Source organism: Camelina sativa, chromosome 2 (assembly GCF_000633955.1).
Source record: "Camelina sativa cultivar DH55 chromosome 2, Cs, whole genome shotgun sequence".
Taxonomy (NCBI): domain Eukaryota; kingdom Viridiplantae; phylum Streptophyta; class Magnoliopsida; order Brassicales; family Brassicaceae; genus Camelina; species Camelina sativa.
The window spans coordinates 12,219,339-12,245,650 of NC_025686.1; the positions used below are offsets into that span (position 1 = coordinate 12,219,339).

Here is a 26,312-nt window from a genome sequence, read left to right on the forward strand (position 1 = left end):
AAAAAAAAAAAATGAACCGTATCACAAGTGTATGCACCTTGGTATCTTATAAACCTCGACACTTCAAGAAGCAAATACTGGCAATAACAGCACACGCTTTTCCTTCTTCTTTTTATCTTCTAGCATTGTAGAACTAGTAGTTAAAAAAGTAAAACCCAAACAATACTCTTTATTACTAATCCTACGCAATATAATCTCAATCATGTCTGATTGATATATCCATCAGGAAGGAGGATGATCCATGGTTTAATGATACAGCCACAAAAATATAGCTTTTTAGGCTTATAGCAGCATTTTGCAGTTTTCACTGGGAAGATCCAGATGCCGTGCGCTGCTCGTATTCACCTTGTTCTGCTTTACTAAATTCCTCAAGCAGTTCACGCTGCCTCTGAGTTATATTTCTGCCAAGGAACATAAACAAATATAAGAGATTGCGATGTGGCGTTTGACTATTATGTCATTTGCAGGCACAATTTTACTTGGGGAGGTTTTTATGGGACTTACGCAGGGATGCTGACGTTGAAATGCACATATTGATCCCCAAATCTAGTCGACTTTCTTGCTCGTATACCTGTTTGTGTCATAAACAAAAGTATGTGATTTTAAAAGTAAACAAACATGAATCTGTTCAACACTTAGTTTCTCAATCTAAACCTAGCTTCCGTATGGATTTGAGGAAATTTTGTTTTGGTGTCTTGCTATTAGTATCCAGTGGGACGCTAATTAGCCCAAGTTAACAAGGTCATACTCAAAAATTTCAGGTATGCAGCAGCTGAAGTTATCAACAGAAGCAAAAGAGCTCACCTTTATTTCTTAGCACTACTTTATGACCAGGTTGGGTTCCAGGACGGACCTACAACAAAAGAGTTTTCAAGTCAGATTGCTGGAGGAGTTCCAAGACAAGTCCTAAACTACAACAAGTTGGGAACAGAAACCCTCAAACTTTAGATAACTATCATTTAGCTAGCAAGCAAAAATCTGATCTTCTTTTTCATCAAAGCATTTTAAAAATGTGAAATTTTTCAGATACCTTCACGACAACATCACCAGTGAGGGTTGGAACTTGAATGGTTCCTCCAAGAATGGCCTGACAACAGATGAAATGTACTTAGTTATCAAAAAAAAATATACAAAAACGGTAAAAGAACTCACAGATACTGCACCAGAACCAAAATAAATGCTGGAGGCAAAAAGCGAATGAAATTTTAAAGACAGGATTGTCAAGACCAAATCAATTCACCTGGGTAACACTGAGAACTGCATCCACATGAATATCCGATCCTTCTCTACGGAACACAGGATCTTCACGAACCTAAAAAAGAATACAAACAAGTTACTGAGAACGCAATAAAGTGATTAACCATGAGTGTCATTAGAAAGTTGATTTCAGTAAAAGTCACCTTGAGAGTAACATAAAGATCTCCAGGCTGGTCACCTTCAGGATCAGCCCCACCCACCCTTGCCACCTTTAATGTATCACTATTGTCAACCCCTGAGGGATGAAATAAATGTGAGATCAAAGTGATGAAAACTAACACGAATTTTTTTTTTTTTTTTTATTACCTATTATAGATGCAAGAAAGAAAATTACCTGGATCGATAGTGACTTTCACTGACTTCTGTCCTCGAACCACTCTACCTCCTCTACAGGATTTGCAAATACTCTAGTAATATCAACACAAGAAAAATGATGAGAAATTCACTGGTTACAGAAAGTAGTGTGCTACTCGAAGACCAACCATTAGTAATAAATCTAACAAAAATGGTGTCTGTCTTCATGTATATGTAGACACACATACACAGGTAAAACATTATACATGAAACGAAAAGTGCAATTATCAAAATATATGACATACTGAGAACGTTTGACCAGCTCCACCACACTTCTGGCAAGTTTTTTGGATGCTTAATATACCCCTTCTCATTGTTGTCTGAAAAACGTTTTACTGGAGCACTTAGAACCACAATTAAACGTAAATTACAATTACAGTGTTCAAATAGAGTTTTGTAACATGAGACTGACCACCCCAGTGCCATCACAGGCTTTGCATTTTTCACGTTTGGTACCAGGAGGAACACCTTGTCCACCTAAATGTGAAAGGAAGAAAGAAAACAACAATGAGTAACTTGAGAGTGAGATAAAATAATAATGTAAATCACATTGACCGAAAAATACTATATGCATACCACAAGTATTACAAGCCAACTCGGTTTGAAAAGTCACAGTTTTGGTGCATCCTTGAACAGCTTCCATGAAAGAAAGATCAAGCAAAACCTTTACGACAGTAACGAAAGGAAGAAACGAGAATCTATTAATCTTGGATCACAAAAATAATTTCTGGGAGAAAAAGCAGGTCGTAATACCTTGACATCTTGACCTCCGATATCTTGCCTGAACATGTTGAAGATCTGTTTTTCAAAAAAATTAGCGTGCAAACCATGTTAGTTGATAAGTTATCCATTTCCATCTAAAAGGAAACAAGTTTTGACAATCTTTGTAAACAATATTCTTTTGAGTGGAACCTATTAGATGAAAACCAAGAAATAAAAGTATTACATCGCCATTGAAGTTCCCAAAGATATCAAATGGGTTAAACCCTTCACCACCACCACCGAAGCCTTGATCATTTGGAAACCCACCACTAGCATTTTGCTCAAATGCTTCATGCCCAACCTGCAGACATGACCAACAAACTGTATATCACATCTGAAATAGTTAATCGAGGGAGCCACGCTAACAGAATCCCAAGGAGATTATTATGGTGCCTATTTACCTGGTCATAAAGGTCACGCTTCTCCTTATCTTTCAAAACCTGATTCAGCAAAAGGTCCCAAACCACAATCCCCTTCAGTATAAGATTATAACAGATCATCATATAAAATGAAACCGTGCAAAGAGTCAAACTCACTTCATATGCTTTTGAGACCTCCTGGAACTTCTTCTCAGCTTCAGGGTCATCTTTATTCATATCAGGATGGAGTTTCTTAGCAAGCTGTGAAACGAAGCAAAGAATAATAGCATCAAACACTGAGAAACCAGAGAGTTAAATCAAATGAATACATTCCATCTCAACCAAAATGTCCCTACCCCATAATAAGCCTTCTTGATTTCACCTTCTGGTGCATTCTTACTCACACCAAGAAGTTCATAGTAGTCCTTAGCAGACATAAACGTCGAACCTAGTATTCAAAAACCGCAAAAAAAAAAAACTGAAATCAACTATACAAAACTGTGAGAATAAATTAAGGAACCTCTGATCCTACCTGTTCCATGAAAAGACCTTGTCGAGCCAAAATTAGTATTAAAACCTCCAAAACTGATCCATTTCCGATCATGCCCTACATTACAAGATGACAATGTTAAAACCCTCAATACCACACACAAACAATTCATAAAATTACATTCTTATATAATCCAATTACCAGATTTTGAAGCGTAATCTCCAACAACTTTGGCATGATTGCCAACACCCGTATTCAATCTCCTACAACTCCCAATACATACTCCCCTGAGTTTCTGCAAATCAAGAAAAAGTTAACCAATTTGAAATCAATGGAGACAGAGATATATATATATATATATATATATATATATATATATATATATAGGGAAACAGAGATGAGCAGGAGGAGAAGGAAACCTGATTGCCTAAATCTTGTAGAAGCGATGATGAGAGACATCGACGAGTCAACAAACGAAGAACCTTTGCGCCATTAGAAGGAACCATTTTTTCCTCCCTTTTTAGCTTTCTACTCAAATTCAATGGAGTTGATACTGAAGTCGAAGGGGATTGAGACAGAGCAGCCAAAGTTAAAACCCTAGCAAAAACCCTGTTTTGTTGCTTGCTTCAGAACTGTGTAGAAAAGAAGAAGAAGCAATTTCTGTTGCTCGCCACACAATACCGGGTTTGACCTTTTCTTACTCTCTCTACCCCCCCCCACCCATCAACATATCCGACTCAGACCGGCCCATCTAATCCTTTTACTCTTGAATGGGCTCAACAACGGCCCATTAAAAAAAAAACAGAACAGAACTCTCTATGTATCTATCTATCTATATAGTTGCCGCCGTCGTCTCAGTAACTTTGGGGCCGTCGTTGCGCACCGACTGTGTTCGTCTCACCGAGAGCAGGTAGGTACCATCACGTCGATTCACATACTTTTCATGACGTAGATTTGTATTACCCTTGTAATAAATTGCTTTTTTTTTAATTTTACATAGAAAGATGCAAAAATTTTGACCGATTTAGCTGTCAATTTCGAAACTTTGAGCTCCTGTGTTATATATTGTACGCAGGTTTGGCTACAATGCGGTGGTTGCTGCAGGGAAGGGTTAGTTTGTGTAAATGTAAAGAAAGGTTTGATTTTTTTCAGCAGAGATGTGGTTTAGTTAACGTAAAGTTGAAATGGGTGAAAGATAAAGAACTTGATGCTGTTGTGATTCGTGAAAGGCATCTTAAGGCAGTTTGTAATCTCGTTTCGGTGATTTCGTCTTCTCCTGATTTGAGACTACCCATCTTTAAGCTTTTGCCTCACCGTGGCCAGCTTGGTTTACCTCAAGATCTTAAGCTTTCTGCTTTTATACGGAGATACCCCAATATTTTTGTGGAGCATTGTTATTGGGATAGTGCTGGTACCCGTGTTCCTTGCTTCGGTTTAACGCGTGAGGCGATGGATCTTTATTGCGAAGAAGCTGATGTTTTAAGGGTGAGTAGTAGTATAGGGGATGATGTTCTAGTGAGGCTGTGTAAACTTCTTATGCTTACTTGTGAAAGAACACTTGCTCTACATTCCATTGATCATCTCAGGTGGGATTTGGGTTTGCCCTATGATTATCGAGATTCATTGATTCCTAAGCACCCGGATTTGTTCTGTTTGGTGAACTTGTCTAGCGACCTTGTTGGTCTGAAATTGATACATTGGGATGATAGCCTCGCTGTTTCCAAACTGCAACTGAGAGAGGACGTTGCAGATAATGATCATATGGCCTTCCCTGTGAAATTCACGAGAGGGTTTGGATTGAAGAGGAAGAGCATACAGTGGCTCCAAGAATGGCAGAGACTCCCTTATACGTCACCTTATGTTGATGCATCTCATTTGGATCCAAGAACTGATTTGTCTGAGAAGAGAAATGTCGGAGTGTTTCACGAACTTCTTCATCTAACAATCGGGAGAAAGACGGAGAGGCAAAACGTTAGCAATCTTCGTAAACCGTTTGCACTTCCCCAGAAGTTCACCAAAGTATTTGAGCGTCACCCTGGTATTTTCTACATTTCTATGAAATGTGATACACAGACAGTGATCCTTAGAGAAGCATATGATAGGCGGCATCTCATTGAAAAGCACCCTCTCGTTCAAATCAGGGAAAAATTCGCAAACATGATGAATGAAGGGTTTTTGGATACAAGTCGGGGACTGGGGCAGAACAGTAGCAAGACAGTTTCTCCAGTTTGGTCTGACGAAGAAGAAGAAGAAAAAGAAGAAAAACGTCGGACAATAATCTGATTTCTGGATATGACTCTGATTGTCCTGCAGTTGAAGAACATAAACGCCTGTTTTAGTTGTGAGTTCTGTGTTCCAGTGGAAACAAATAACAGGCACAAGTTCTTTGTTACAGTGGTACCCAAACCAAGACATTGCAGAAGATCCACATTCTGTAGCAGCCTGAGCTTTCGGCGTCAATTGGGGTTCTCCATCTAAAGTCAGTCACTGAATCACCTGTGATGGAACGCAACAGACGACTTTCTCAAGTGAGCTTTTAGCATTATAGCTAGCAAACAAAAGCTGGTTTATTGGTGCGTGCCACAACGAGGACATAGCACTTGCACTTAGGAATTGTCATGTTTGAAGTGTGCATACACTCCCTTTAGTCACATTTGATTATTGGTGTTTTCCGAAAGATGATTATTGGTCTAAGGCATACATTTGATTGTTAATAGTGAGTTTGTTCTATATTTTTCCTTTAAATTGCTCCCTTAACATAGAACAAATTCAAACCCTGTTGTTTTTTTTTTTTGGTATCTGGTGATATTGTGGTTGTTCTATATTATAAAATCAGATGAATTTTCGAAATTAATTAAGAAAAAAAAGTTATGGTTTTTCAACTTTTCATTTTTCGATTGAGTGAATAAACTCAAATAAAATAAGAACACTGATAGATAATATTTTATTCATTATTAATTATCACAATTCACAACGGTCCTAATTGCTATAACAAATAACTTTAAAAGGTACATTTTGCTTTATAAAAAGAAGAATAATACTATATGGGATAAGAACATGTTAATCCATCTGATATGCATGACACAATGTTATCAACAAGTCAGTCGTTTTATTTATATATATAAACTCAAATTATGAAGGGATAGCTAAAGAAAGTTGCTCGGATGATGATGGAGTCGCTGGGTACACGGCGAAAAGCTGTTTCATGGTATGACTATCCTTAGCATAAAAACCGAGCAATCAAATCTAGTGATACAATCATTTTTAATAACAAATCGAGAAAATGATTCTTAATGTGAAATTAAACAAAGAAAAAGTTTAATTAAATTGTGGAACTTAATTAGAAGAAAAATAAAGAATACCATGACTTAGATGAGTAACATTAAGTATATATGATTGATATCACATATAATTAGTTAAGGATGATGTTCGAATTAATTAGAAGAAAAATATAGAATACCTAGTTATGAAGAAACGTTATTTGTGTCTTTGGTACCAATGTACCATGTCTCTTCGGTGGGAGTTGAGAGGGGCATGGAAGTATATGCATGAGAATGACGAGATGGCATAAAAGTCGATTGGTCTCTCATGCATGCGGAGACATAATTGACATTAGCATCACCAGGTAGGTACGGATTATTTGTTCCAAGCATGCTGGTTGGTGACAGTTTGTGTGATGTGGTAGGCATGTAAAATGGCAGTTGTTGTGGAGGGTACGTTTGGTTATGAAAGAATCGTGGTCCACCGTGAGGATACGGATATGCACATTGAGGATGACTGTACATCCAATTTGAAGGGTTGAATCTCCCATTGTTATTATTGTTGTACTGACTACAACTGCCACAATTGTTTTTCCCACCACAAATGTATCCCATGTAGTTATTGTGGTTGTTGCTGATCATGTTATTGTGGTATTCTTGTGGGTAGCGTTCTTGCTGACCAGGGACCGTAAACAAGACATTTGGCAAGAAAGGGTGATAAGTGTTGCTTAAGGACGACTTGCTTTGTTTGGAGAGACGACTTTCTTCCATAAGCAACATGGAGCGAGCTTCAGTGAAAGAGGGAAATGGAGACTTGTGTTTGATTACATTGAGGATGTAATCATACTTCTCTGTGAGACCGTTGAGTAAGTGCATGACTAGAACACGATCTGATATGGGAGAGTCAACGTTTGTCAAAAGGTCTGAAAGTGACTTCAACTTTTGACAATACTCATGTACAGAGAGATCACCAATCGTCATTGTGCGCAATTCATTTTCAAATTGAAGTGCACGAGCCTCCTTATTATCACGAAAGAGATTCTCTAGGGAAATCCACAAGTCTCGAGCTGTGCACCCGACTTTAATGATGGTGTCTAGAAGTGAATCAGTGATGGTTCCATATATCCACATCTTAACAAGTCCATCACGTTCCTTCCACCTTTTCTCGGTCATTGGAGTCAGTGACGAGGATCCATCGATGTGACCAAGGACACTAAAGCTTAAGCAGTGAGTCTCGAAAAGCTCACGCCACACCTCGTAGTTCAGCTTATTCAAATCAAGAGTGACAAAAATATAGGCACGAATTTGGGTGATTCCGAATGATTTTTCGTACGCAGCTAAAGTAGTGTCAGCCATCACAAAACAATGATAAAAAAAAAAAACACAAACAAACAAAAAAAGGAATTTGCGGGTAGAAGTAGTAAATGATAAATGAGAGGAGGTATTTCACAAAAGAAACAAAATGAGTAGGTTAAGGTTATGATACCATGCATGTAAAAGAATATACAACTATTTGGATCTCTTTTATTCGTTAAGTAATCAATATACATTGTACATGAGTATATGGAATGAGATACACACTGTATATGCATATATATATATATATATATATATATATATTCTTATTAAAAATACACTAAAATTTTCGAGAGGATTTGAGGATTTTTAACTAAATAAGTTAACTATTTTATAACATATAAAAATTTGAAGAACTTCTTTTTGTTCATTTAGAGATTGAAAATAATATATTTTGCTGTAATATATTCACTACCATTTTACCATTATAACTGGATCCAAATTATATAAACATTAAACTATGAAATATAAAATAAAATAAATGATGATAATTTTAATATTCAACTAAAAATGTTTAACTTTCGGAATAATTAAATTGGCATACTTTTTTTTTAATAATCCATACGTTTCACGAAGAGTGCCGTTTTAGAGTTGCTTTTACAAAAATATTGTTTCACATTTTCAAAACGACTTTTGTAACTAGCTAGTTTTCAGGTTTTCTCCTAATCCAAAACTAATTTTTTTGTATTTAAGTTATTATGATTAACATCGATTACACTAACTGATGTAATATATATATATATATAATATATATATATATATAATATATATATATATATTAAGAGATGCAATTTTTTTAAGAGCATTTAAACCTGATACACATATAAAATAAACCTTTTTATGCAATAAATAAATTATGAAAAAGATTGTTTGCTTTGAGCTTTACATAGAAGTAAAAATTGATAAAAAGCCTTTTCCCCGCATTTGCTCGACTTGTAAATCATTTGTAGCTTTTTATACTTTTCCTCCGAATTCATCTTCCTCTAAAGGATAAAAAAAAAAAAAAAAGAATCCTACAAAAACTTGTAGCTCAATGAGAGACAAAAGCAGCTTCTTCATAATCACATTCTTTACTTCAGCTTATAAACAAGCTTCTTTCGTGCTTAGTTAAATCAGAATAAATACCTTTCTTCCACAATTAGGTTTCTCTCAAGATTCTTTCCCTTTTAAATCTCCCTTGCATCCCAAGAAACCAAGAAACCCACAATGAGGAACATCAAAAAACTGGTCGTGCACGTGGTTGATGCTCAATATCTTATGCCCAGAGATGGCCAAGGCTCAGCAAGTCCTTTTGTAGAAGTTGATTTCCTTAACCAGTTAAGCAAAACCAGAACTGTACCCAAAAGCCTTAACCCTGTCTGGAACCAGAAACTCTACTTCGATTACGACCAAAGTGTGGTAAGCCATCACAATCAACACATTGAAGTCTCTGTTTACCACGAAAGAAGACCAGTACCCGGTCGAAGTTTCCTGGGCAGAGTCAAGATTCCTCTCTGTAACATTGTTTACAAGGACGACCAAGTGTACCAGCGCTTCACGTTGGATAAGAAATGGCTTCTCTCTTCTGTTAAAGGTGAGATTGGTCTCAAATTCTACATTTCATCATCCGAGCAAGACCAAACCTTTCCTCCTCCTCCCCCTCCTCTTCCTACTAAACCTTACACTAGCCCAACGCAAGTGTCTGCCTCTGGAACAGAAGAAGATTCTACTGGCTCTGAAACAGAAGACTCTCGAGAGAGTTTTGCATCAGCAGACCAAGAAGATCTTACTGATTCGTCCAGCGAGTGTGTGGAAAGAAAAAAGATTGAAGAAATTAACGAACCAGTTCAGAAACTACATAGACAAGAAGTTTTGTCTCGGCCAGCACCAATGCATTCCATTCGTCTGCGGTCTCGTGAAACCCCACATGAAGCCAAGAAACCGAAATCTCGTGGAGCCAACCAGCTTCTCCCTCAAAACACCAACCACTTGCAGTCATATGGTGACACTGACCTAGATGACTTTAAGGTGAAAGACATGAACCTGGATCTTGGAGAGAGATGGCCAAACCCAAATGTTGGTGTTGGTGAGAGATTTACGGGCACTTACGATCTTGTGGAACAGATGTTTTATCTCTATGTTCGAGTTGTCAGAGCTAAAGAACTTCCACCTGGTTCAATCACTGGCGGATGTGATCCTTACGTGGAGGTCAAGCTTGGGAACTACAAGGGAAGAACAAAACATTTTGATAGGAAGACAACTCTTCCTGAATGGAACCAAGTTTTTGCTTTTACCAAAGAAAGGATTCAATCATCAGTTCTTGAAGTTTACGTGAAGGACAAGGAAACGCTAGGTCGAGATGACATTCTTGGGAAGGTAGTGTTTGATCTGAACGAGATCCCAACAAGGGTTCCACCAAACAGCCCATTGGCTCCGCAGTGGTATCGATTAGAAGACTGGAGAGGAGATGGCAAAGTAGTACGAGGAGAGATAATGCTTGCTGTGTGGATGGGAACTCAAGCAGATGAAGCTTTTCCTGAAGCATGGCATGCCGACTCTGCTTCTGTTCATGGAGAAGGCGTTTTCAACATCAGGTCTAAGGTATATGTGTCTCCTAAGCTATGGTACTTAAGAGTCAATGTTATCGAAGCTCAAGACATGATCCCAAGTGACAGAAACCGGCTTCCTGATGTTTTCGTCAAAGCTAATGTCGGAATGCAAACCCTCAAGACCAACATATGTCCCATGAAGACGACAAATCCACTCTGGAATGAAGATCTTGTCTTTGTAGTTGCTGAGCCTTTTGAAGAGCAGCTAGTGATCTCTGTGGAAGACCGTGTTCACACGTCAAAAGATGAAGTGATTGGCAAGATCAGCCTTCCAATGAACGTGTTCGAGAAGCGGTTAGACCACCGTCCAGTCCAGTCCCGTTGGTTCAATCTTGATAAGTACGGTACCGGAGTTCTTGAGCCAGAATCAAGAAGAAAGGAACATAAGTTCTCGAGCCGGATTCACCTACGTATCTGTCTTGAAGGAGGCTACCATGTGATGGACGAGTCAACAATGTACATAAGCGACACAAGACCTACAGCTAGACAGCTGTGGAAGCAGCCGGTGGGAATGTTAGAGATTGGGATTCTTGGAGCAAAAGGGTTGGTGCCGATGAAACTGAAAGATGGTAGAGGAAGCACAAACGCTTATTGTGTGGCTAAGTACGGACAAAAGTGGGTGAGAACCAGAACCATTCTTGATACATTAAGTCCTAGATGGAACGAGCAGTACACATGGGAAGTTTATGATCCTTGTACTGTCATCACTCTAGGAGTTTTCGACAATAGTCATTTGGGTTCAGCACACTCCGGAACTGCAGATTCTAAAGATGCAAGAATTGGAAAGGTAATTTCTTTCTGTTTATATAATCTCAGGGTGGAAACTAGCTATTAACCTTTTCACCGTTTACTTCTTCTAGGAGAACTGATTTATTTATTTATTTTTATTTTTTTTGGTTATTTCAAAATGATTTTAAGCAAAATCTTAGTAATAAAGATACAAATAAGTAAAAAAAAAATTATAATTTTTAAGTATATATATATATGACTTCCTAGTATAGAATTTATTACAATTTAATAATTTTAAAATTAACTTATTCAGTTTCCATTTGGTTTATTTATTTTTTTGTGGCTAACTATATATATATATATATATATATATATTTTTTTTGAAGTACATTTTGGATTCTACCCTTTTATTAATTTGTACATATTTAAAAACTTATTTACAAAGTTAATCCTTAAAAAATTTCCAAAAATAGCGTTACTTCATATTTTGTTCCTAAATATTTTACATACTATTTCAAAAAAAAAAAATAAAGCATAATCAATATGGAAACAGAAATTATGATATATTTAATCACATCTTCTATTGTATATTGACGATATTCTATCTTTGAATCTTTTGCAAACAAAGAAAACAACAATTTGATTCATATTTTATTTTTCAAAACCTGTGAACTTTGATTCTTAACATAAGAAGAACTTCGATTCACGTTTATTTAAATATTATAATTAATATATATAAACTTAATAAAATTTTAAAATATTACGAATATGTAAAATTAAATTTTTTTTAAATACTATATAATATGGTTATATAGTAGATGGGTTATAAAAATGACATGCTGAAATTAATAAAATATTATTAAATTTATGCTAACACGGTTTAAATCCTCATTTTATTATTTGTCAACACTATAATATTAGAATATTTGACATATAAAAATTAAGTTGATTTAATTAAGACTATGTAAAATAATTAAATTATTAGGAAAAATGTGACTTAATCATAGCATATAAATAACTTTAGATCCCTTATTTTTGGTTATAATAATTAAAAATCAAAATAGAATCTCAAACACTAAAAAAAGAACTAAATATAACAAACAAATGGTCATATATATTGCGGGTTAAAAAATTAATATAAATATTTAGCCGTATAAACGGTTGAGAAATTTAATTATTCTTTTATTTGGAAAACATCCAATATTTAACAAACAAATACAATATAAAATATAATAATAATAATAATAAAATTATATGGACGCGGTGTACTAGGTTAAAATCTAGTATAGTTTAAAATTGGGTTTCGTTTTTGTTTTTAATATATACGAGTAGCATTTTAGCTCAGTTTGGTTATTATGGCCACCCCTACCAGTCATACGTAGAGATGCATTATATATGTTTCACTTCTAACTTTGTGAGTTCGAAACCCTTGGAACAGGTTCGTATTAGGCTGTCTACACTAGAGGCTCACAAGATCTACACACATTCATTTCCGCTTCTTGTTCTTCAACCTCACGGCCTCAAAAAAACAGGCGACCTACAAATATCTGTCCGTTTTACGACCCTATCATTAGCCAACATCATCTACAACTATGGCCACCCGCTTCTCCCAAAAATGCACTATCTTTTCCCTTTCACGGTCAACCAAGTAGACGGCTTAAGATACCAAGCCATGAACATTGTTGCAACCCGCCTTGGTCGAGCTGAGCCGCCACTAAGGAAAGAGGTCGTCGAGTACATGTTGGATGTAGACTCTCATCTATGGAGCATGAGGAGAAGCAAAGCCAACTTTTTCCGCATAATGTCGCTTCTCTCTGGTTATTTCTTGGTCGGGAAGTGGCTTGAAGATGTTTGCAACTGGAGATACCCAGTTACTTCGGTTCTGGTCAATGTATTGTTCTTCATTTTGGTCATGTACCCTGAACTGATTTTGCCCACCATATTTCTCTACATGTTCTTCATCGGATTGTGGAACTTCAGATCCAGGCCGAGACACCCTCCTCACATGGATATGAAACTCTCATGGGCCGAGGCTGTTGGCCCTGATGAGCTCGATGAAGAGTTTGACACATTCCCAACGTCTCGGTCACAAGAATTGGTGCGGCTGAGGTATGACCGGCTCAGAAGCGTGGCAGGTAGGATTCAGACTGTTGTTGGAGACATTGCAGCCCAGGGAGAGAGAATTCAGTCACTTTTGAGCTGGCGAGACCCCAGGGCTACAAGCCTTTTCATCTTGTTCTGCTTGGCTGCATCGGTGGTCCTTTACGCAATGCCGTTCAAAGCAATATCACTGGCTAGTGGGCTATACTATCTAAGACACCCAAAGTTTAGAAGCAAGTTACCTTCTCTGCCAAGTAACTTCTTCAAGAGATTACCGTCTCGTACAGACAGTCTTCTTTGACCTAAACTCTTTCTTGTGTTACAAATAAATGACTTTGTTAAACATTTTGTTTCCACTCAATATACAATATGTAATGTTACGAACAGAAAAGTTCCCAAAAAAAAAAATGATAATATTGTACACGTCATAGAAGCATGCAATCTTGTATTTTAGTCTTTTCCTACGAAACAAACAATGTCAGGTTTGTACGTAAAACAATAACCAAAGATAAACTCAGAGTTTAAATATGAAACGAATATGAAGGCTTTTTATTTTTATTTTTATTTTATCAGACTATTGCTATTTGCTTTGAACTACAAAAAAGAGTGTCTCCTATATCAGACTATCGATTTATCAAAAATCAGACTATAGCTTTTGAACCACAAAAAAAATCTTAAAACTAGTTGGCCTTTTATTTTTATTTTATTTTATTCAAAATGAACTGCAATCAGATATATATATATATATATATATATATATATATATATTTCTAATATAATGCATTGCAGTAGGTGTTTTGCAAAATATATCCGCTACGTACACAATTCTACTATATACTATGTCATTACTTTTTTACAAGTTTTAACATAGATATGTGCATATGTCTGAATTCTGGTTATATGTGTATTCGTTTTCTAGTTTTAGGATAAGATAATAACACTATCTTTTGTTTGTTTGTTCCTGATATATGTTTGTTGATTAAAACTTAAAAAAGAATGTTTGAAACTTGTTATATATTTTTATACAGAAATATAATAGATAATACATAGAATGATTAGGAAGAGAGTAGTGGAGACCTTTAAAGATTTTACCGACAAAATTTTGCAAATCAAATATCTAAAACGAATAATGCTTTCTTAATAAGAATGATTAATGGTCAAAATAGTCGGCAAGTATTGCAAGTTTGCAAAAACCATAGGATGGATACTCACCGAGTAGGTGGGTAACGTAGCGGGAGAACACAACAAAGCTCTTTTTTTTGTTTCTTTTTTTAATGCAATGTTAAATTATATTTAAAAACAAAAATACGTTTATACAACTGGTGCTTCAAGATTTTGATGGTCTTAAACAGAGTTCAAATAAATGTATAAGATCAATATCTTGTCCCTAGCCAAGTGATTAGACCGTTGTCATAGTGTCTATCCCTCAGAAGGTCAATAGCGAGGAATTGGTCTCTTATCTGTTTGTCAATATCTTGAATGAAACATGAGGCAGGCTTCCCCAGAGTTCATCCATTCTAATATTATTCTCGTCCAAACACGCTTAATTACGGAGTTCTGATGGGATCCAGTGCATTAGTGCTGATATGATCGCATCCAACAAAGCTTTTCAACACAGCTAGTAAAATAAAAACGATTAGTGCTACTTATCCTCATTGATTTCATAACCTTAACAGAATTGTAAATAAAAAACGATAGACATCTCAAATTAATGAAACTCTTAACACAGAAAGAAAGGACGTAAAACCCAAAAAAGTTAGATGCTATACAAGTCGAGAAGTTGAGTTTTCCAAAATATGCAACGGTTTCTTTGGCTTACTTTATTTAGTTACGTTTTTCAGATGAAGCAAATGAATTTAAATATTGTGAAATATGATCATTATTTTTGGTTAATTAAAATTTAATTTTTTTGCTTATGGGCATTTCTAATTTTCGATATAGCCTCTCACCACGCTGAGGTCAAAGTCTTTGTTTGAGCTTTGTAATGTATGCTAGGACATAACTTTAGAGATGTGGCTTTTTGGACAGACTGTTCAGATTTGGTGAAGATGGTGTTTTCACCGTCCGACTGGCCGGCGTTCTCAGCTTATCTCGAAGACATCAAGGTGGATATGGAGGAATTCTCAAGATTCTCGTTGATCTTGATTCTCAAGCTCGTACTCAACCGCATGTGATTACGTATGTAACAATTCCCTCCTCTTCTCCAATTGGCTCGTTTGACTTAATATTTTGATTTGTTGCTAAAAAAAGTGTTTGATTTTTTCAAGGTATAAAATATTATATTTAGACCATTGGATGATGTATAGGAAAAATAAGTAATTTGATGGTAGATGTTTATAGAACTATATATCTGATACAACTAACCTATTTATATTCTTACATATAGTTTGCTAATTCAAATGTATTTTTGTACGATCAGTAGTTTGCTAATTCAAATGATTTGGAGGAAATTGTAAGGACTGAAATCGGACATTAAGTTTTGACCGACAAAATTTCGGAAATAAAATATCTAAATGAATCATGCTTTCCATATAAATATGATATATGGTCAAAGTAGTCGGAAAGTATAAAACAATCCATAGGGCGCTCATAGTTGCATGTTGTATGTTACCATTTTACGAGTATAGGTGGGTCTGATTACAATTTACAAAACTAAGATATAGTTAATGTCACTATTAAAAACGCGACAAACCATTTTATTAGTGTTTCTCGATTTGTATTTTGATAATGGAAATATATTTTCTTGTTTCACTTTAAAATAACCAATAAAATATCAAAGAATGAATATATTATCAACCCCACTAGCTAGAACTATATCTCTCTCTCTTTTCTTTTTCAAAAGCCTATATATAGTAACGTCCCTTACATCCATTTTCTCATCACACCCATCCATCTAAGAGAGTATAAACTACTCTTTCAAAAATCAACTAAATGATATCTTTTTATGGTAGATGTTTAGCGTTCTTGGTTGTCTATCTCTTTGCGGCACAATATGTGAGCGTCTGTGCTGGTAGCTTTCACAAAGACGTTCAAATACATTGGGGTGATGGCCGTGGAAAGATTCTCGACAATACCGGAAATCTTCTTTCTCTTTCGCTCGACAAATTCTCTGGTTCCGGTTTCCAGTCCCATCAGGAGTTTCTTTATGGCAAAGTCGAGGTTCAAATGAAACTTGTACCTGGTAACTCTGCTGGAACAGTTACAACATTCTATGTAAGTAAAATATAAATGTCAAAGCATTTTTTTGCCATTTTTGGCTATTTACCAGATTTTGTATATTTAGACTACAATTTGCTATGATGTCTTTGTGTAGCTGAAATCTCCTGGAACTACGTGGGATGAGATAGATTTTGAGTTCTTGGGTAACATAAGTGGTCATCCATATACTCTTCATACAAATGTTTACACGAAAGGCACAGGAGATAAAGAACAACAGTTTCATCTATGGTTTGACCCAACTGTTCACTTTCACACTTATTGCATCGTATGGAATCCCCAACGGGTCATGTAAGTGCATTCTTTAAATGGAGTTCAACCCCTTAGCTTGCACATCGTATCATCTTATATTTTTGGATCATGAACGTAACTTTTTTTTTTTTTGTTGAACCTTTCTTAGTTTTACGATAGATGGTATTCCGATTAGAGAATTCAAGAATTCTGAGTCTGTTGGAGTTCCATTCCCAAAGCACCAACCAATGAGGCTTTATGCAAGCCTATGGGAAGCCGAGCATTGGGCCACAAGGGGAGGATTAGAGAAAACAGACTGGTCAAAAGCTCCTTTCACCGCTTTCTACAGAAACTATAATGTGGATGCATGTGTATGGGCTAATGGGAAATCATCATGCTCTGCGAATTCCCCATGGTTCACTCAAGTACTTGATTTCAAAGGAAAGAATAGAGTGAAATGGGCACAAAGAAAGTACATGGTCTACAACTATTGCACCGATAAAAAAAGGTTTCCTCAAGGTGCTCCTCCAGAGTGCAGTTAAACTACTGATTGTTTGATTTGCGAATAAGTCATGTGGCATTGTTTTTGTAACCTAAATGATCTTTATTTATAATTTTGTAATAGATAAGTAGTCACGCTACACGAATATTACTTCTCTATTAGTAAGTTTTTTTTTGTCTTCTTTTTCAGTTGTTTCATTTATATATTATTTGTATGTGTGATTTGCATTTAAGTTAACTATTTACTTGCTTCAATTACCTTTTGATATTCGTAAAGTGTCTTTTACAATTGTAACATTAAAATATGAAAATTAAATAAATGCAATATTGGTTTTAATTTATATGATATGAGCTAGTTGACCCAAAATTTGGATATTGACAAAAAGGCATGAGTGGTTTTTTTTAATGAAAATATAATTCCTTAGGTTGATCAGTTTTTAAATACTACAATATAGTAGTATATTCGAAGTGTCATACTGAAGTATAGAGAACCGGAGATCAAAACCGAAGGTGTGACATATTATTGATGTCTTAAAAGTTAACATTTCTTGGAAAAGTCCAATAACAAAGAGAATTTTTTAGAAATGCTACTTTTGAGATATTTCATTTCAAAAATATCATTTTTATGAATGATTCTGGTCTCTTAAGGTAAAAAGTAAAAGCTTCTGGTCTCTAGCATCAAAGGTAAAAGTTTCTGGTCTCTTAAGGTTTCTATAAATGATTCATGGAACTGGAAATTTCTGCTAGCACTTCGCCCTATAGCCCACTCGTTCATCAAGTGTGACCTGGGCAATGGAGAGCGTGCTAGCTTTTGGTATGATGCTTGGTGCCATTTTGGTCTGTTAATAAACCTGACTAGTAATGACGGACCTGTTCGGTTTGGGATTTCTTCCCAACTCTCTGTGGCTGATGCATGCGAGGGAAACATTTGGCACTTGCCATCTCCAAGATCGGATCAGGAGCGTGAGCTGCATTCCTTCCTTGACATGTTCCCTTCACTCAGGCATGATGCTGGTATCGACTGCTACAAGTGGGTCATTCAAAATCAAAAGCTTCCAAACTTCCACATAGCAAACACCTGGGACTGTATCTGCGAGAGATCCAATATTAAGGATTGGTCATCATCGATCTGGTTTAAAGGAGCCACGCCTAAGCACGTCTTCACAATGTGGGTTGCATATCTGCATCGACTGCCAACCCGCGATAGACTTCACGCCTGGGGTATTTCCACCCCTACCTCTTGTTGTCTCTGTTCGACCTCTGATGAGTCTCATGTTCACCTCTTCTTACGGTGCCCGTTCAGCGAACAGGTGTGGTCGAGGGTTCAGTCTCATCTTCGGCTGCGTCCACTGGTTTTTCATACCTGGCCATCACTCCTCGCCTGTAAAAAGATTAAATCGGACTCAGCTCCACCAATCCTCCGGAAGCTTGTTTGTCAAGCTGTGGTGTATCACCTCCGGAAACTTAGGAACAATATTCTTCATAACCAGGTTTCGTTTTCTCCTACTGCTGTTTTTCAGGAGATTGTGATGGAGATCCGCAACACCATTGACGCCAGAGAATCCCGAAAGCATTTCAGGACGCTCATGGCACTTTGGATTCGATAATCTTTTAGTTGATTGACACTCAACGTTTTTTGTAACCCTTTTTTTTTATTTCTTTTTTGGCAAGGTTACAAACATTATAGGTGGCTCTTTTGTAAACCTCAAACTTTTCATTAATATGAATATTCACATTCTTATCAAAAAAAAAAATATGTCATTTTTTTGAACATTTCATTTTTGCCTTATTTTATACAATTGCAATGTGTTAAATTAATTTTTAGAATTTTTTTTAGGTTTGAGTTCTTTATTATAATATATTTAAGGGGATAGAGTCTAATATTTGGAGTTTAGTGTTTAGCATTTAATCATTTAGGATTTTAAAAGTGATATTTTTGAAAATAGACAACATAAAAGAATAATTTTGAAAAATGACATAGAAATAATAGTATTTTTGAAAATGCCCCAATAACAAATACGTCTTTTAAGCTTCTAAAAAATAGTACTGAAAAACAATCATCTTAAATAATAGTAATAAAATAGCACTATAATGAACATTCTTTGCGATACCCATTAACCTCAACCTTACGTGCATCCATTAAAAGAGGCTTGAGTAAACAAGTTACTCGATTAGGGTGATCGCGCCTACCGTCTACAACAACAACTGAAGAATCGAGCACGCAATCATAATGTCATATAGTAGTCACACAACATGTTTGCACTTAAGCTATCAAACATCTTGTATCATACATTCTGTACATCATCATTTTCTTTTGCATAGGCATGCCATACATTCCATAGTAGTTTCTATTGACTCATCAGCCACTCTTCAGCTGAAAAAGGATTCCCTTATCATCTATGTTCACTTGCTCAGAGATCAAACTAGAACACATGAATAATATGGACCATAGTTCTAATCACCATATGAATACAACACAACGAAAGATCAAAAAGTTCAAGATAAAGTTGATGAGAATCATTGTGACAAGAAAAAAAAAATTATTTGCTTAAACTGTTGAATATTTTCTTATATATGGAGATTACTAGAACATAAACAAAAAAAATTTGCTTGGAAAAAAGGTAAAAGTAATAATGAGAGTTGAAAAGAAAAATATCTTATAAATTAGAAATTATTCGCTTTTTTGGCTCGTTAAGCAGCTCAAAATGAGATCTTCCCTAGTGAGCTTATAAATACTATATCCATCACTAATCTCTTCAAATCTATACTAGTATTTTTGCAGCAGTTTTTGCTTAAAAATATTTTTTGGAAAGTTTTTACATTTAATGCATTGATTTTAATATTAGTTACCAAAAATTTCAAAATTAATTATAGGTAAGATTTTTAAAAATAAGGAAATCTTTCTACCTTATTCAAACATAAATATATGATTCCTTTTCATTTTTATTTGAATTTATATATTGTCTTGAATTATTCTATTATGCATTTAGTTAATAAAAATTGTGATTTTTACTGCATATGATGTAATACAAATTTTTTAAAACGGACATATATTACTCAATAGATGAATAAAAAAGTTGTCAAAAAAATATGAGTAAAAAAATACGGGTACCATATCTCGGGACAGAGTTATATAGCGGGACAGGTTTTGTTGGTATTTATATAAATTTAAAATATCATTAATTTGGTGTTAAACGGGTAAAATATCATTTCATTATTTTGTTAACACTATCGGTATCTGAGAATAGACATATCTAACTAAATTGATTAATAAATATTATGTAAAAAATAAATTATATTGCAGTATTATATGGCTTAAACTTTAAACCATAAAATTAACAATTATTATATAATTATAACATATTTAACCAACAAATACAATTTATAATTTAAATGTTTTAGTTATAAATAATTTATCCCGCGGTACACCGCGGGTCATAACCTAGTAACTCGTAAAAAGGTAAAACCTTGCCTACAATCACATAATTAATTTACTTATTCTCCCAAGAATATATAAACTCATCTTATAATTACTATTTTTTCCTAGTTAAGTAATTTAGTTTTTTTTTTCTAAAAATATACATTTTTAATATAAATTGGCATATTAACTTTCTTTTTATCTACCCTCATATTCTTATTTTTGTTTTTATAACTACAGCTAAATTTTTTATATAAATTTGATAACCTATTTTAATCATGTAATTTAAAATGTGATTTGTTTTTTTTTTGTCATTTTTTTTTATAATTAATTTGGTTGCCAAAAAAGGGTATAAATCCGTACGAATTCGCAACGTCAGTCACTCCCACGCTTTTCTTCTCCCTTCCCTTCTCTCTCTCTCTCTCCCTCTCTCTCTCTCTCCCTCTCTCTCTCTCTCTCTCTCTCTCTCTCTCTCTCTCTCTCTCTCTCTCTCTCTCTCTCTCTCTCTCTCTCTCTCTCTCTCTCTCTCTCTCTCTCTCTCTCTCTCTCTCTCTCTCTCTCTCTCTCTCTCTCTCTCTCTCTCTCTCTCTCTCTCTCTCTCTCTCTCTCTCTCTCTCTCTCTCTCTCTCTCTCTCTCTCTCTCTCTCTCTCTCTCTCTCTCTCTCTCTCTCTCTCTCTCTCTCTCTCTCTCTCTCTCTCTCTCTCTCTCTCTCTCTCTCTCTCTCTCTCTCTCTCTCTCACTTGTTCTTCTCCGATTTGTAAACGACAAAAAGGATTCTAGGGTTTTTAATCGGCGAACGAACGACGGCTGTTCTGCTCAATCGACGGTAGCGTTCCCTTTCTTATTTCTTTTCGGCATTGTAATTGGTTCATCTGCTGAGAAACAAATCGGAAGACGAGTTTCCAATTTTGGGTTTTAATTCTTTCATGAATTTGGGTTTTCCTAACCAAGTAAAGTAGATGCAGTCCTTCTTCTTTTAGTGTCTTCGTTGCTTTGTTTGGGTAATTTCTCGGAAAATAATGTATCAGAGAAAATGCAGGAAATTTTTTTGTGAAGATTTGGGTTAGTATGTAAGATTGGTTCTCTGGTTTTGGTTAGTGATGAGGAGTTGAATCTGTGAAACTTGATGTTTTTATTCTTCTTCTTCTTCAGGTGTCTCTAATGGAGTGGTCAGAGGAAGAAGGCGAGATTTTACCTGATTCTATTGATGAGTACTATTTTGTTGATGAGAGTGAGACACCTGTCAATTTTTGTCTTGTTCCTCTCAAATGGCACAGCGTAGATTCGACTGATATCTCGGTTTCGCCTGTGTTTCTGCGTGGGAACACTGATTGTGGAGACCAGTCGTTTTGTAAGCTTGTCCAAGGGTGGAACTTTGATCTCTCTGTTGATGAACATCCCAAGATTGAGGTGCTTTTACATGGGTTGCATTGGATTACTTTACAAAGCCCTAGAAAGAGTTATGAGACTTTGGTTAGAACTACTCTGGTTAGTCTTCAGTTTCTTCACTTTGTTAAAAGGAATCCGGATGTATCGAGGGATCATGTGTGGGATAGTTTACAGAAACTTGATGGGTATGCTTGCTTACATGTTTCTTTTCAGTTTATCTTCATCTTTTTTCTTTTTTATCCTGTCTTTGAATTTTTGCTGTTTACTCAGGATCCAGCCTTCCGAGGATGACTTATCAGATCATGTCTCTTTACTGTGTGAAGCTATGAAAAGGGATGAAGATTTAACCAAATCAAAGGTCTGTTTTGCTCTTTGGTTTTTCTTACTACTTACACATTTTCTTGTGTGTTTGGTTCTAATGAGAGCATGATCTAAAGAGCTGAAACATATGACTGTGCCTGATTCCTTAGCTTTAAGTCTTGTTGTAATATTTCTGGATCTGAACCCACATCAAAAATGTTTGTTTTATCTTTGTTCCTAGTGCAGACAGATACTTTCATTTCGGTTTTGACTCTGTTGGTTCCAGATTTGAGAGTCTTCTTTAATTGAATAGCTATTTAAGAATTCAGAATACACATCAGTTTAGAATAAACCAAATTAATCAGACAAGCAACTATCATTTGTATATTTCTTTCAGATATTTACTGCTTCTCCTTGATAATTATTCTGCAGTGTTTGCTTACTTTTCTGGACAAGAATTCACAAACTATACCTATAGATGTGGTAAGATTGAGTTAGAAGTGGTTTCATTGTTCTCTGCCGCCTTTCTTGCTCTCCTGCTACTAAGTTTAATTCTTTTTTTTTTTCTCCTAAGGAACTTCCAACACACAATCAACAAGATGCTCAGGCACCAATGGAACAGAACTTCATTGTTGATAATATTAATATGATAGATGAGGAAAATAGCAGCGATGATGATTCTGAGACGAACCTGCAGTTTGATCCGGTCTGTTCTATTTGTGACAATGGTGGTTATGTTCTGTGGTATGCTATGCTTCATAGTTTCTTAAGAGTTTATTTTATTTCAAGAGCTCCTTACAAACTGCAACAATTTCATCTAATCTCCTTGTTTTGAACTCAGTTGTGAAGGAAGTTGCTTGAGATCTTTCCATCCAACCATAGCTGATGGAATTGAGACACTGTGCGAATCGCTAGGATTCACGGATAAGACTCATATACATGTACTATGAATCGGCTTCTGAGTTTCTTTTTGATATGCTATTATGGTGAGGCTCCATGCTGAAGTTTGTTTGCTACATATGTAGGCAATCGGGACCTATTTGTGTAACAATTGTCTATATAAACAGCACCAGTGTTATGCTTGTGGCAAATTAGGATCCTCTGATGAAAATTCCTCTCAACAGGTATTATATACTTGCATAATATCACAGGTCATGTGGATACTTAGTCAATTTAGCTGTATTTACTACTTGAAATCCATCCAATTTTTACTGCTTTGAAGGTCTTCCCTTGCTCTGCATCAAACTGTGGTCATTTCTACCATCCTAAATGTGTTGCAAGACTTCTCTGTGCTGATGATCAAATCAAATCAGAAGAAATTCAAGCCAAGATTGCTGCTAGAGACTACTTTGCCTGTCCGCTACACATATGTAAAGTCTGTAACACAAGTGAAGACAAGAATCAATATGCGTTGCATTTTGCTGTATGCAGACGTTGCCCAACAGCTTATCATAGAAAATGTTTACCTAGGTAAACCGATTTTCATTTTACTTTTTCCTCAAGCTCCTAACGGCCATATATATTAGCTTCAGATCTTTGTTTTCTTCTTTTTGCATTCAGGGAGATTACTTTTGAACTCAACGCTGACGATGACACATTGCAAAGAGCTTGGGAAAGACTGCTTCCGTACAACCGCATTCTTATATATTGTATGTAAGTTTTTGAATATTCTAAACGGTTAAGAGTGCATTTAAAGTAGACTTTTGTCTGCATAATGTATGGCGTTTCATAACATTTTGAACAGGGCCCATGAGATAGAAGGTTCTATTCTTACTCCAGCTAGAGACCACTTAATTTTTCCTGATATATCTGGACAACGAAGAACACAAAGTCACGGGCTAGCACACTTCAAAGAGGATGTTCCGACTAGGGAGAAGGATCCGAAGCATCATGAGGGTCTATCTACTCGTCTTGGTATTAGTGACCCTTATAAGGAACCAAAGCTAGATTTTAGTTTTCAGAATGTGGAACAGAGGTGATGTTCTTTTTGGCCACTATACAAGAAATTGTTACATTATTAGTAGTTTCAACTAATCATTTTATTTTTATGTTAAGACAGGGTGATGGGTATAATTGATGAAGTGGAATCCTCGTTTGACTTTGATGAGTTCGTTAAGTCTCGCCGGCCAAACCATATAAAATCTTATCACTCAGGACATGATATCAGTAAGAACATCACAACAGGATTGGTTAAGACTCATGTCAATGTATGTCACTGCAATTGTGTTTAAATCATAGATATAATTTGACTAGCAGCGTTGTCTCCCTGAATCTTAACAACTGTTCTGCAGGCCGCCCGGGCTGCCTTAAAGATGTTTGAAGAAGGGCGTGACAGAGATGCAAGAGCTATATTTGATCCAGATATCCTACTCGAACTCATGAAGCATAAGGTTATAACCGTAATCCTTTTATCCCTTAAAGTATACTAGAAGATTGTATGTCATTAAGAGGAGATTCCTACACGTAAAAGAATTTTCATTAAGGGAAAAGGTTTCACAATATAAAACATTCATGTTTTTGATATACTGCAGAGAAAGCTTGAAATTTATCTTTCGCCTTTTCTCCATGGTATGCGCTACACATCATTTGGTCGTCACTTCACGAACCTAAAGAAGCTTAAAGAGGTGAACTATATATATATATTGTTTTCTTAACTCAGTTTTACCTTGATTTATAGAAGTGTACTAGTTTAGTGATGCTTCGGAGAAATCGAGTTAATAGGAACTAATAATGCAGATTGTAGAGAGGCTCCACTGGTATGTTGAAAATGGTGATACGGTAAGTGTGCTATTAATTGTTGTAATCAATACCTCTGCTATTAGGCAAATTATCATATATAACATTCTCGATAAACTCTTTGTGGTTTCAGGTAGTCGACTTTGGCTGTGGCTCTAATGACTTCAGTTGTTTGATGAAAGAAAAGCTTATGAAAACGGGGAAAACATGCTTCTTTAAAAATTTTGATCTCATTCCACCTAAGGTACATCACCCACTCTTTTACTCTTCTGTTTGAAGCTTTTTCTAAAATATAATGTTCCCATGGCAGAACAACTTCAACTTTGAGAAGAGAGATTGGCTGAGCGTGAAACCAGAAGAGTTACCTGATGGCTCTCAATTGGTAAGAAAGCAAATGTAATCCTAAAGTTGAGATGCATTTGTTGAATTCACTGACTGAGTTTTCCTTTTGTCTTGGATAAAAACAGATAATAGGATTGAACCCGCCTTTCGGTCACAAAGCCAGTCTTGCTAACACTTTCATCAGGAAGGCCCTCGAGTTTAAACCGAAGATTTTAATCCTCATCGTACCACATGAAACAAAAAGGTATATATAGCAAATACACACTCATTCAATGATAAACATTTCATAACTCTGGGTTCCTCTACATACAGGGTCGATTTGATTGCTGACTATGAGTTGATTTGGGAGGACAGAAATTTACTTTCTGGCATGGTACGTACATGTACAAATGACTCCAACTATCGTTTGTTTTATGATTAGCTTTCAATCACAATCTTTTATTTGCTCTGCAGTCGTTCTACTTGCCCGGGTCGGTAGATGTGGATAATAAAACGATAGAACAGTGGAACAATATACCGCCACCTCTTTACCTTTGGAGCCGAAGGGACTGGGGTAGAAGCCACAAGACTAGAGCACTTCAACAGGGTCATATAGCGCAGATGCAACAGTCCACCTACAACGAGAATTTTCACCACGCAGAGATCCCTCGAGGTGATGCTGATAACGGTATGGTACAAGACATGGAGATATCCCCTGCCCGAATATATCCACGCAAAGATCCGTTAAGGTGGTGCTGACTCGGAGTGTGAGAAAAGAAGCATTACCACATGTTTAGCTTTTGAAATATTATGAGATGAAACCTTAGTGATGTCTATGAAATTAGTATGGAGCGATAAGCACATATTTTCAAAACTTTATATTTATCATCTCAGCAAATGAAGAGTCGTCACTTATCATAGAGTCACTGCTAGTTCATGCTTCC

General features: G+C 35.9%; 5 protein-coding genes across 6 annotated transcripts; 4 read left to right on the top strand and 1 right to left on the bottom strand.

Moving 5' to 3' along the window:
* On the bottom strand, positions 45–3,910 carry LOC104722713 (chaperone protein dnaJ GFA2, mitochondrial). The gene is made up of 18 exons (XM_010440922.2): positions 3,642–3,910; positions 3,424–3,517; positions 3,265–3,339; positions 3,089–3,180; positions 2,910–2,993; positions 2,775–2,813; positions 2,558–2,674; positions 2,365–2,409; positions 2,188–2,275; positions 2,024–2,088; positions 1,857–1,931; positions 1,592–1,664; positions 1,401–1,492; positions 1,241–1,312; positions 1,031–1,087; positions 805–853; positions 505–571; positions 45–401 (listed from the first exon to the last, which is right to left on the bottom strand). Exons 1-18 carry the CDS (start codon positions 3,726–3,728, stop codon positions 305–307), a joined length of 1,368 nt encoding a protein of 455 aa, XP_010439224.1. The 5' UTR covers positions 3,729–3,910; the 3' UTR covers positions 45–304.
* Positions 4,084–5,998, top strand: LOC104722721 (protein ROOT PRIMORDIUM DEFECTIVE 1-like). 2 transcript variants are annotated; one of them, XM_019234842.1, is made up of 2 exons: positions 4,084–4,132; positions 4,298–5,998. In XM_019234842.1, the coding sequence occupies exon 2, from the start codon at positions 4,309–4,311 to the stop codon at positions 5,503–5,505; it is 1,197 nt and encodes a 398-aa protein (XP_019090387.1). In that variant the 5' UTR covers positions 4,084–4,132; positions 4,298–4,308; the 3' UTR covers positions 5,506–5,998. The 2 variants fall into 2 exon arrangements, with proteins under 2 accessions (XP_019090387.1, XP_019090388.1); XM_019234843.1 differs by having other exon boundaries at positions 4,086–4,136.
* Positions 9,045–13,769, top strand: LOC104722742 (FT-interacting protein 1-like). Its single transcript, XM_010440965.2, has 2 exons — positions 9,045–11,213; positions 12,594–13,769. Exons 1-2 carry the CDS (start codon positions 9,045–9,047, stop codon positions 13,554–13,556), a joined length of 3,132 nt encoding a protein of 1,043 aa, XP_010439267.2. The 3' UTR covers positions 13,557–13,769.
* LOC104722751 (xyloglucan endotransglucosylase/hydrolase protein 20-like) lies at positions 16,143–17,469 on the top strand. Its single transcript, XM_010440976.2, has 3 exons — positions 16,143–16,468; positions 16,569–16,762; positions 16,872–17,469. The coding sequence occupies exons 1-3, from the start codon at positions 16,187–16,189 to the stop codon at positions 17,242–17,244; spliced, it is 849 nt and encodes a 282-aa protein (XP_010439278.1). The 5' UTR covers positions 16,143–16,186; the 3' UTR covers positions 17,245–17,469.
* On the top strand, positions 21,296–26,281 carry LOC104722760 (protein ENHANCED DOWNY MILDEW 2-like). Its single transcript, XM_019234804.1, has 19 exons — positions 21,296–21,448; positions 21,775–22,196; positions 22,282–22,369; positions 22,744–22,794; positions 22,886–23,055; positions 23,153–23,252; positions 23,337–23,435; positions 23,534–23,781; positions 23,872–23,964; positions 24,056–24,286; positions 24,371–24,518; positions 24,603–24,701; positions 24,843–24,935; positions 25,048–25,089; positions 25,181–25,291; positions 25,358–25,429; positions 25,515–25,633; positions 25,702–25,762; positions 25,843–26,281. The coding sequence occupies exons 2-19, from the start codon at positions 21,784–21,786 to the stop codon at positions 26,125–26,127; spliced, it is 2,523 nt and encodes an 840-aa protein (XP_019090349.1). The 5' UTR covers positions 21,296–21,448; positions 21,775–21,783; the 3' UTR covers positions 26,128–26,281.

Excerpts from the sequence above, each read along its gene's own strand:
- LOC104722713 (XM_010440922.2), bottom strand. The coding sequence starts at position 3,728 with ATGGTTCCTTCTAATGGCGCAAAGGTTCTTCGTTTGTTGACTCGTCGA. Across the intron at positions 2,675-2,774 it reads AGCGTGACCTTTATGACCAG|GTTGGGCATGAAGCATTTGA; the intron begins GTAAATAGGCAC and ends TCATGTCTGCAG. Across the intron at positions 1,313-1,400 it reads ATCTTTATGTTACTCTCAAG|GTTCGTGAAGATCCTGTGTT; the intron begins GTGACTTTTACT and ends ATTCTTTTTTAG.
- LOC104722742 (XM_010440965.2), top strand. The coding sequence starts at position 9,045 with ATGAGGAACATCAAAAAACTGGTCGTGCACGTGGTTGATGCTCAATAT. Across the intron at positions 11,214-12,593 it reads AAGATGCAAGAATTGGAAAG|GTTCGTATTAGGCTGTCTAC; the intron begins GTAATTTCTTTC and ends CCCTTGGAACAG.
- LOC104722721 (XM_019234842.1), top strand. The coding sequence starts at position 4,309 with ATGCGGTGGTTGCTGCAGGGAAGGGTTAGTTTGTGTAAATGTAAAGAA.
- LOC104722760 (XM_019234804.1), top strand. The coding sequence starts at position 21,784 with ATGGAGTGGTCAGAGGAAGAAGGCGAGATTTTACCTGATTCTATTGAT. Across the intron at positions 24,287-24,370 it reads TTTCAGAATGTGGAACAGAG|GGTGATGGGTATAATTGATG; the intron begins GTGATGTTCTTT and ends ATGTTAAGACAG. Across the intron at positions 24,702-24,842 it reads TCGAACTCATGAAGCATAAG|AGAAAGCTTGAAATTTATCT; the intron begins GTTATAACCGTA and ends GATATACTGCAG.
- LOC104722751 (XM_010440976.2), top strand. The coding sequence starts at position 16,187 with ATGATATCTTTTTATGGTAGATGTTTAGCGTTCTTGGTTGTCTATCTC. Across the intron at positions 16,469-16,568 it reads GAACAGTTACAACATTCTAT|CTGAAATCTCCTGGAACTAC; the intron begins GTAAGTAAAATA and ends GTCTTTGTGTAG. Across the intron at positions 16,763-16,871 it reads TGGAATCCCCAACGGGTCAT|TTTTACGATAGATGGTATTC; the intron begins GTAAGTGCATTC and ends AACCTTTCTTAG.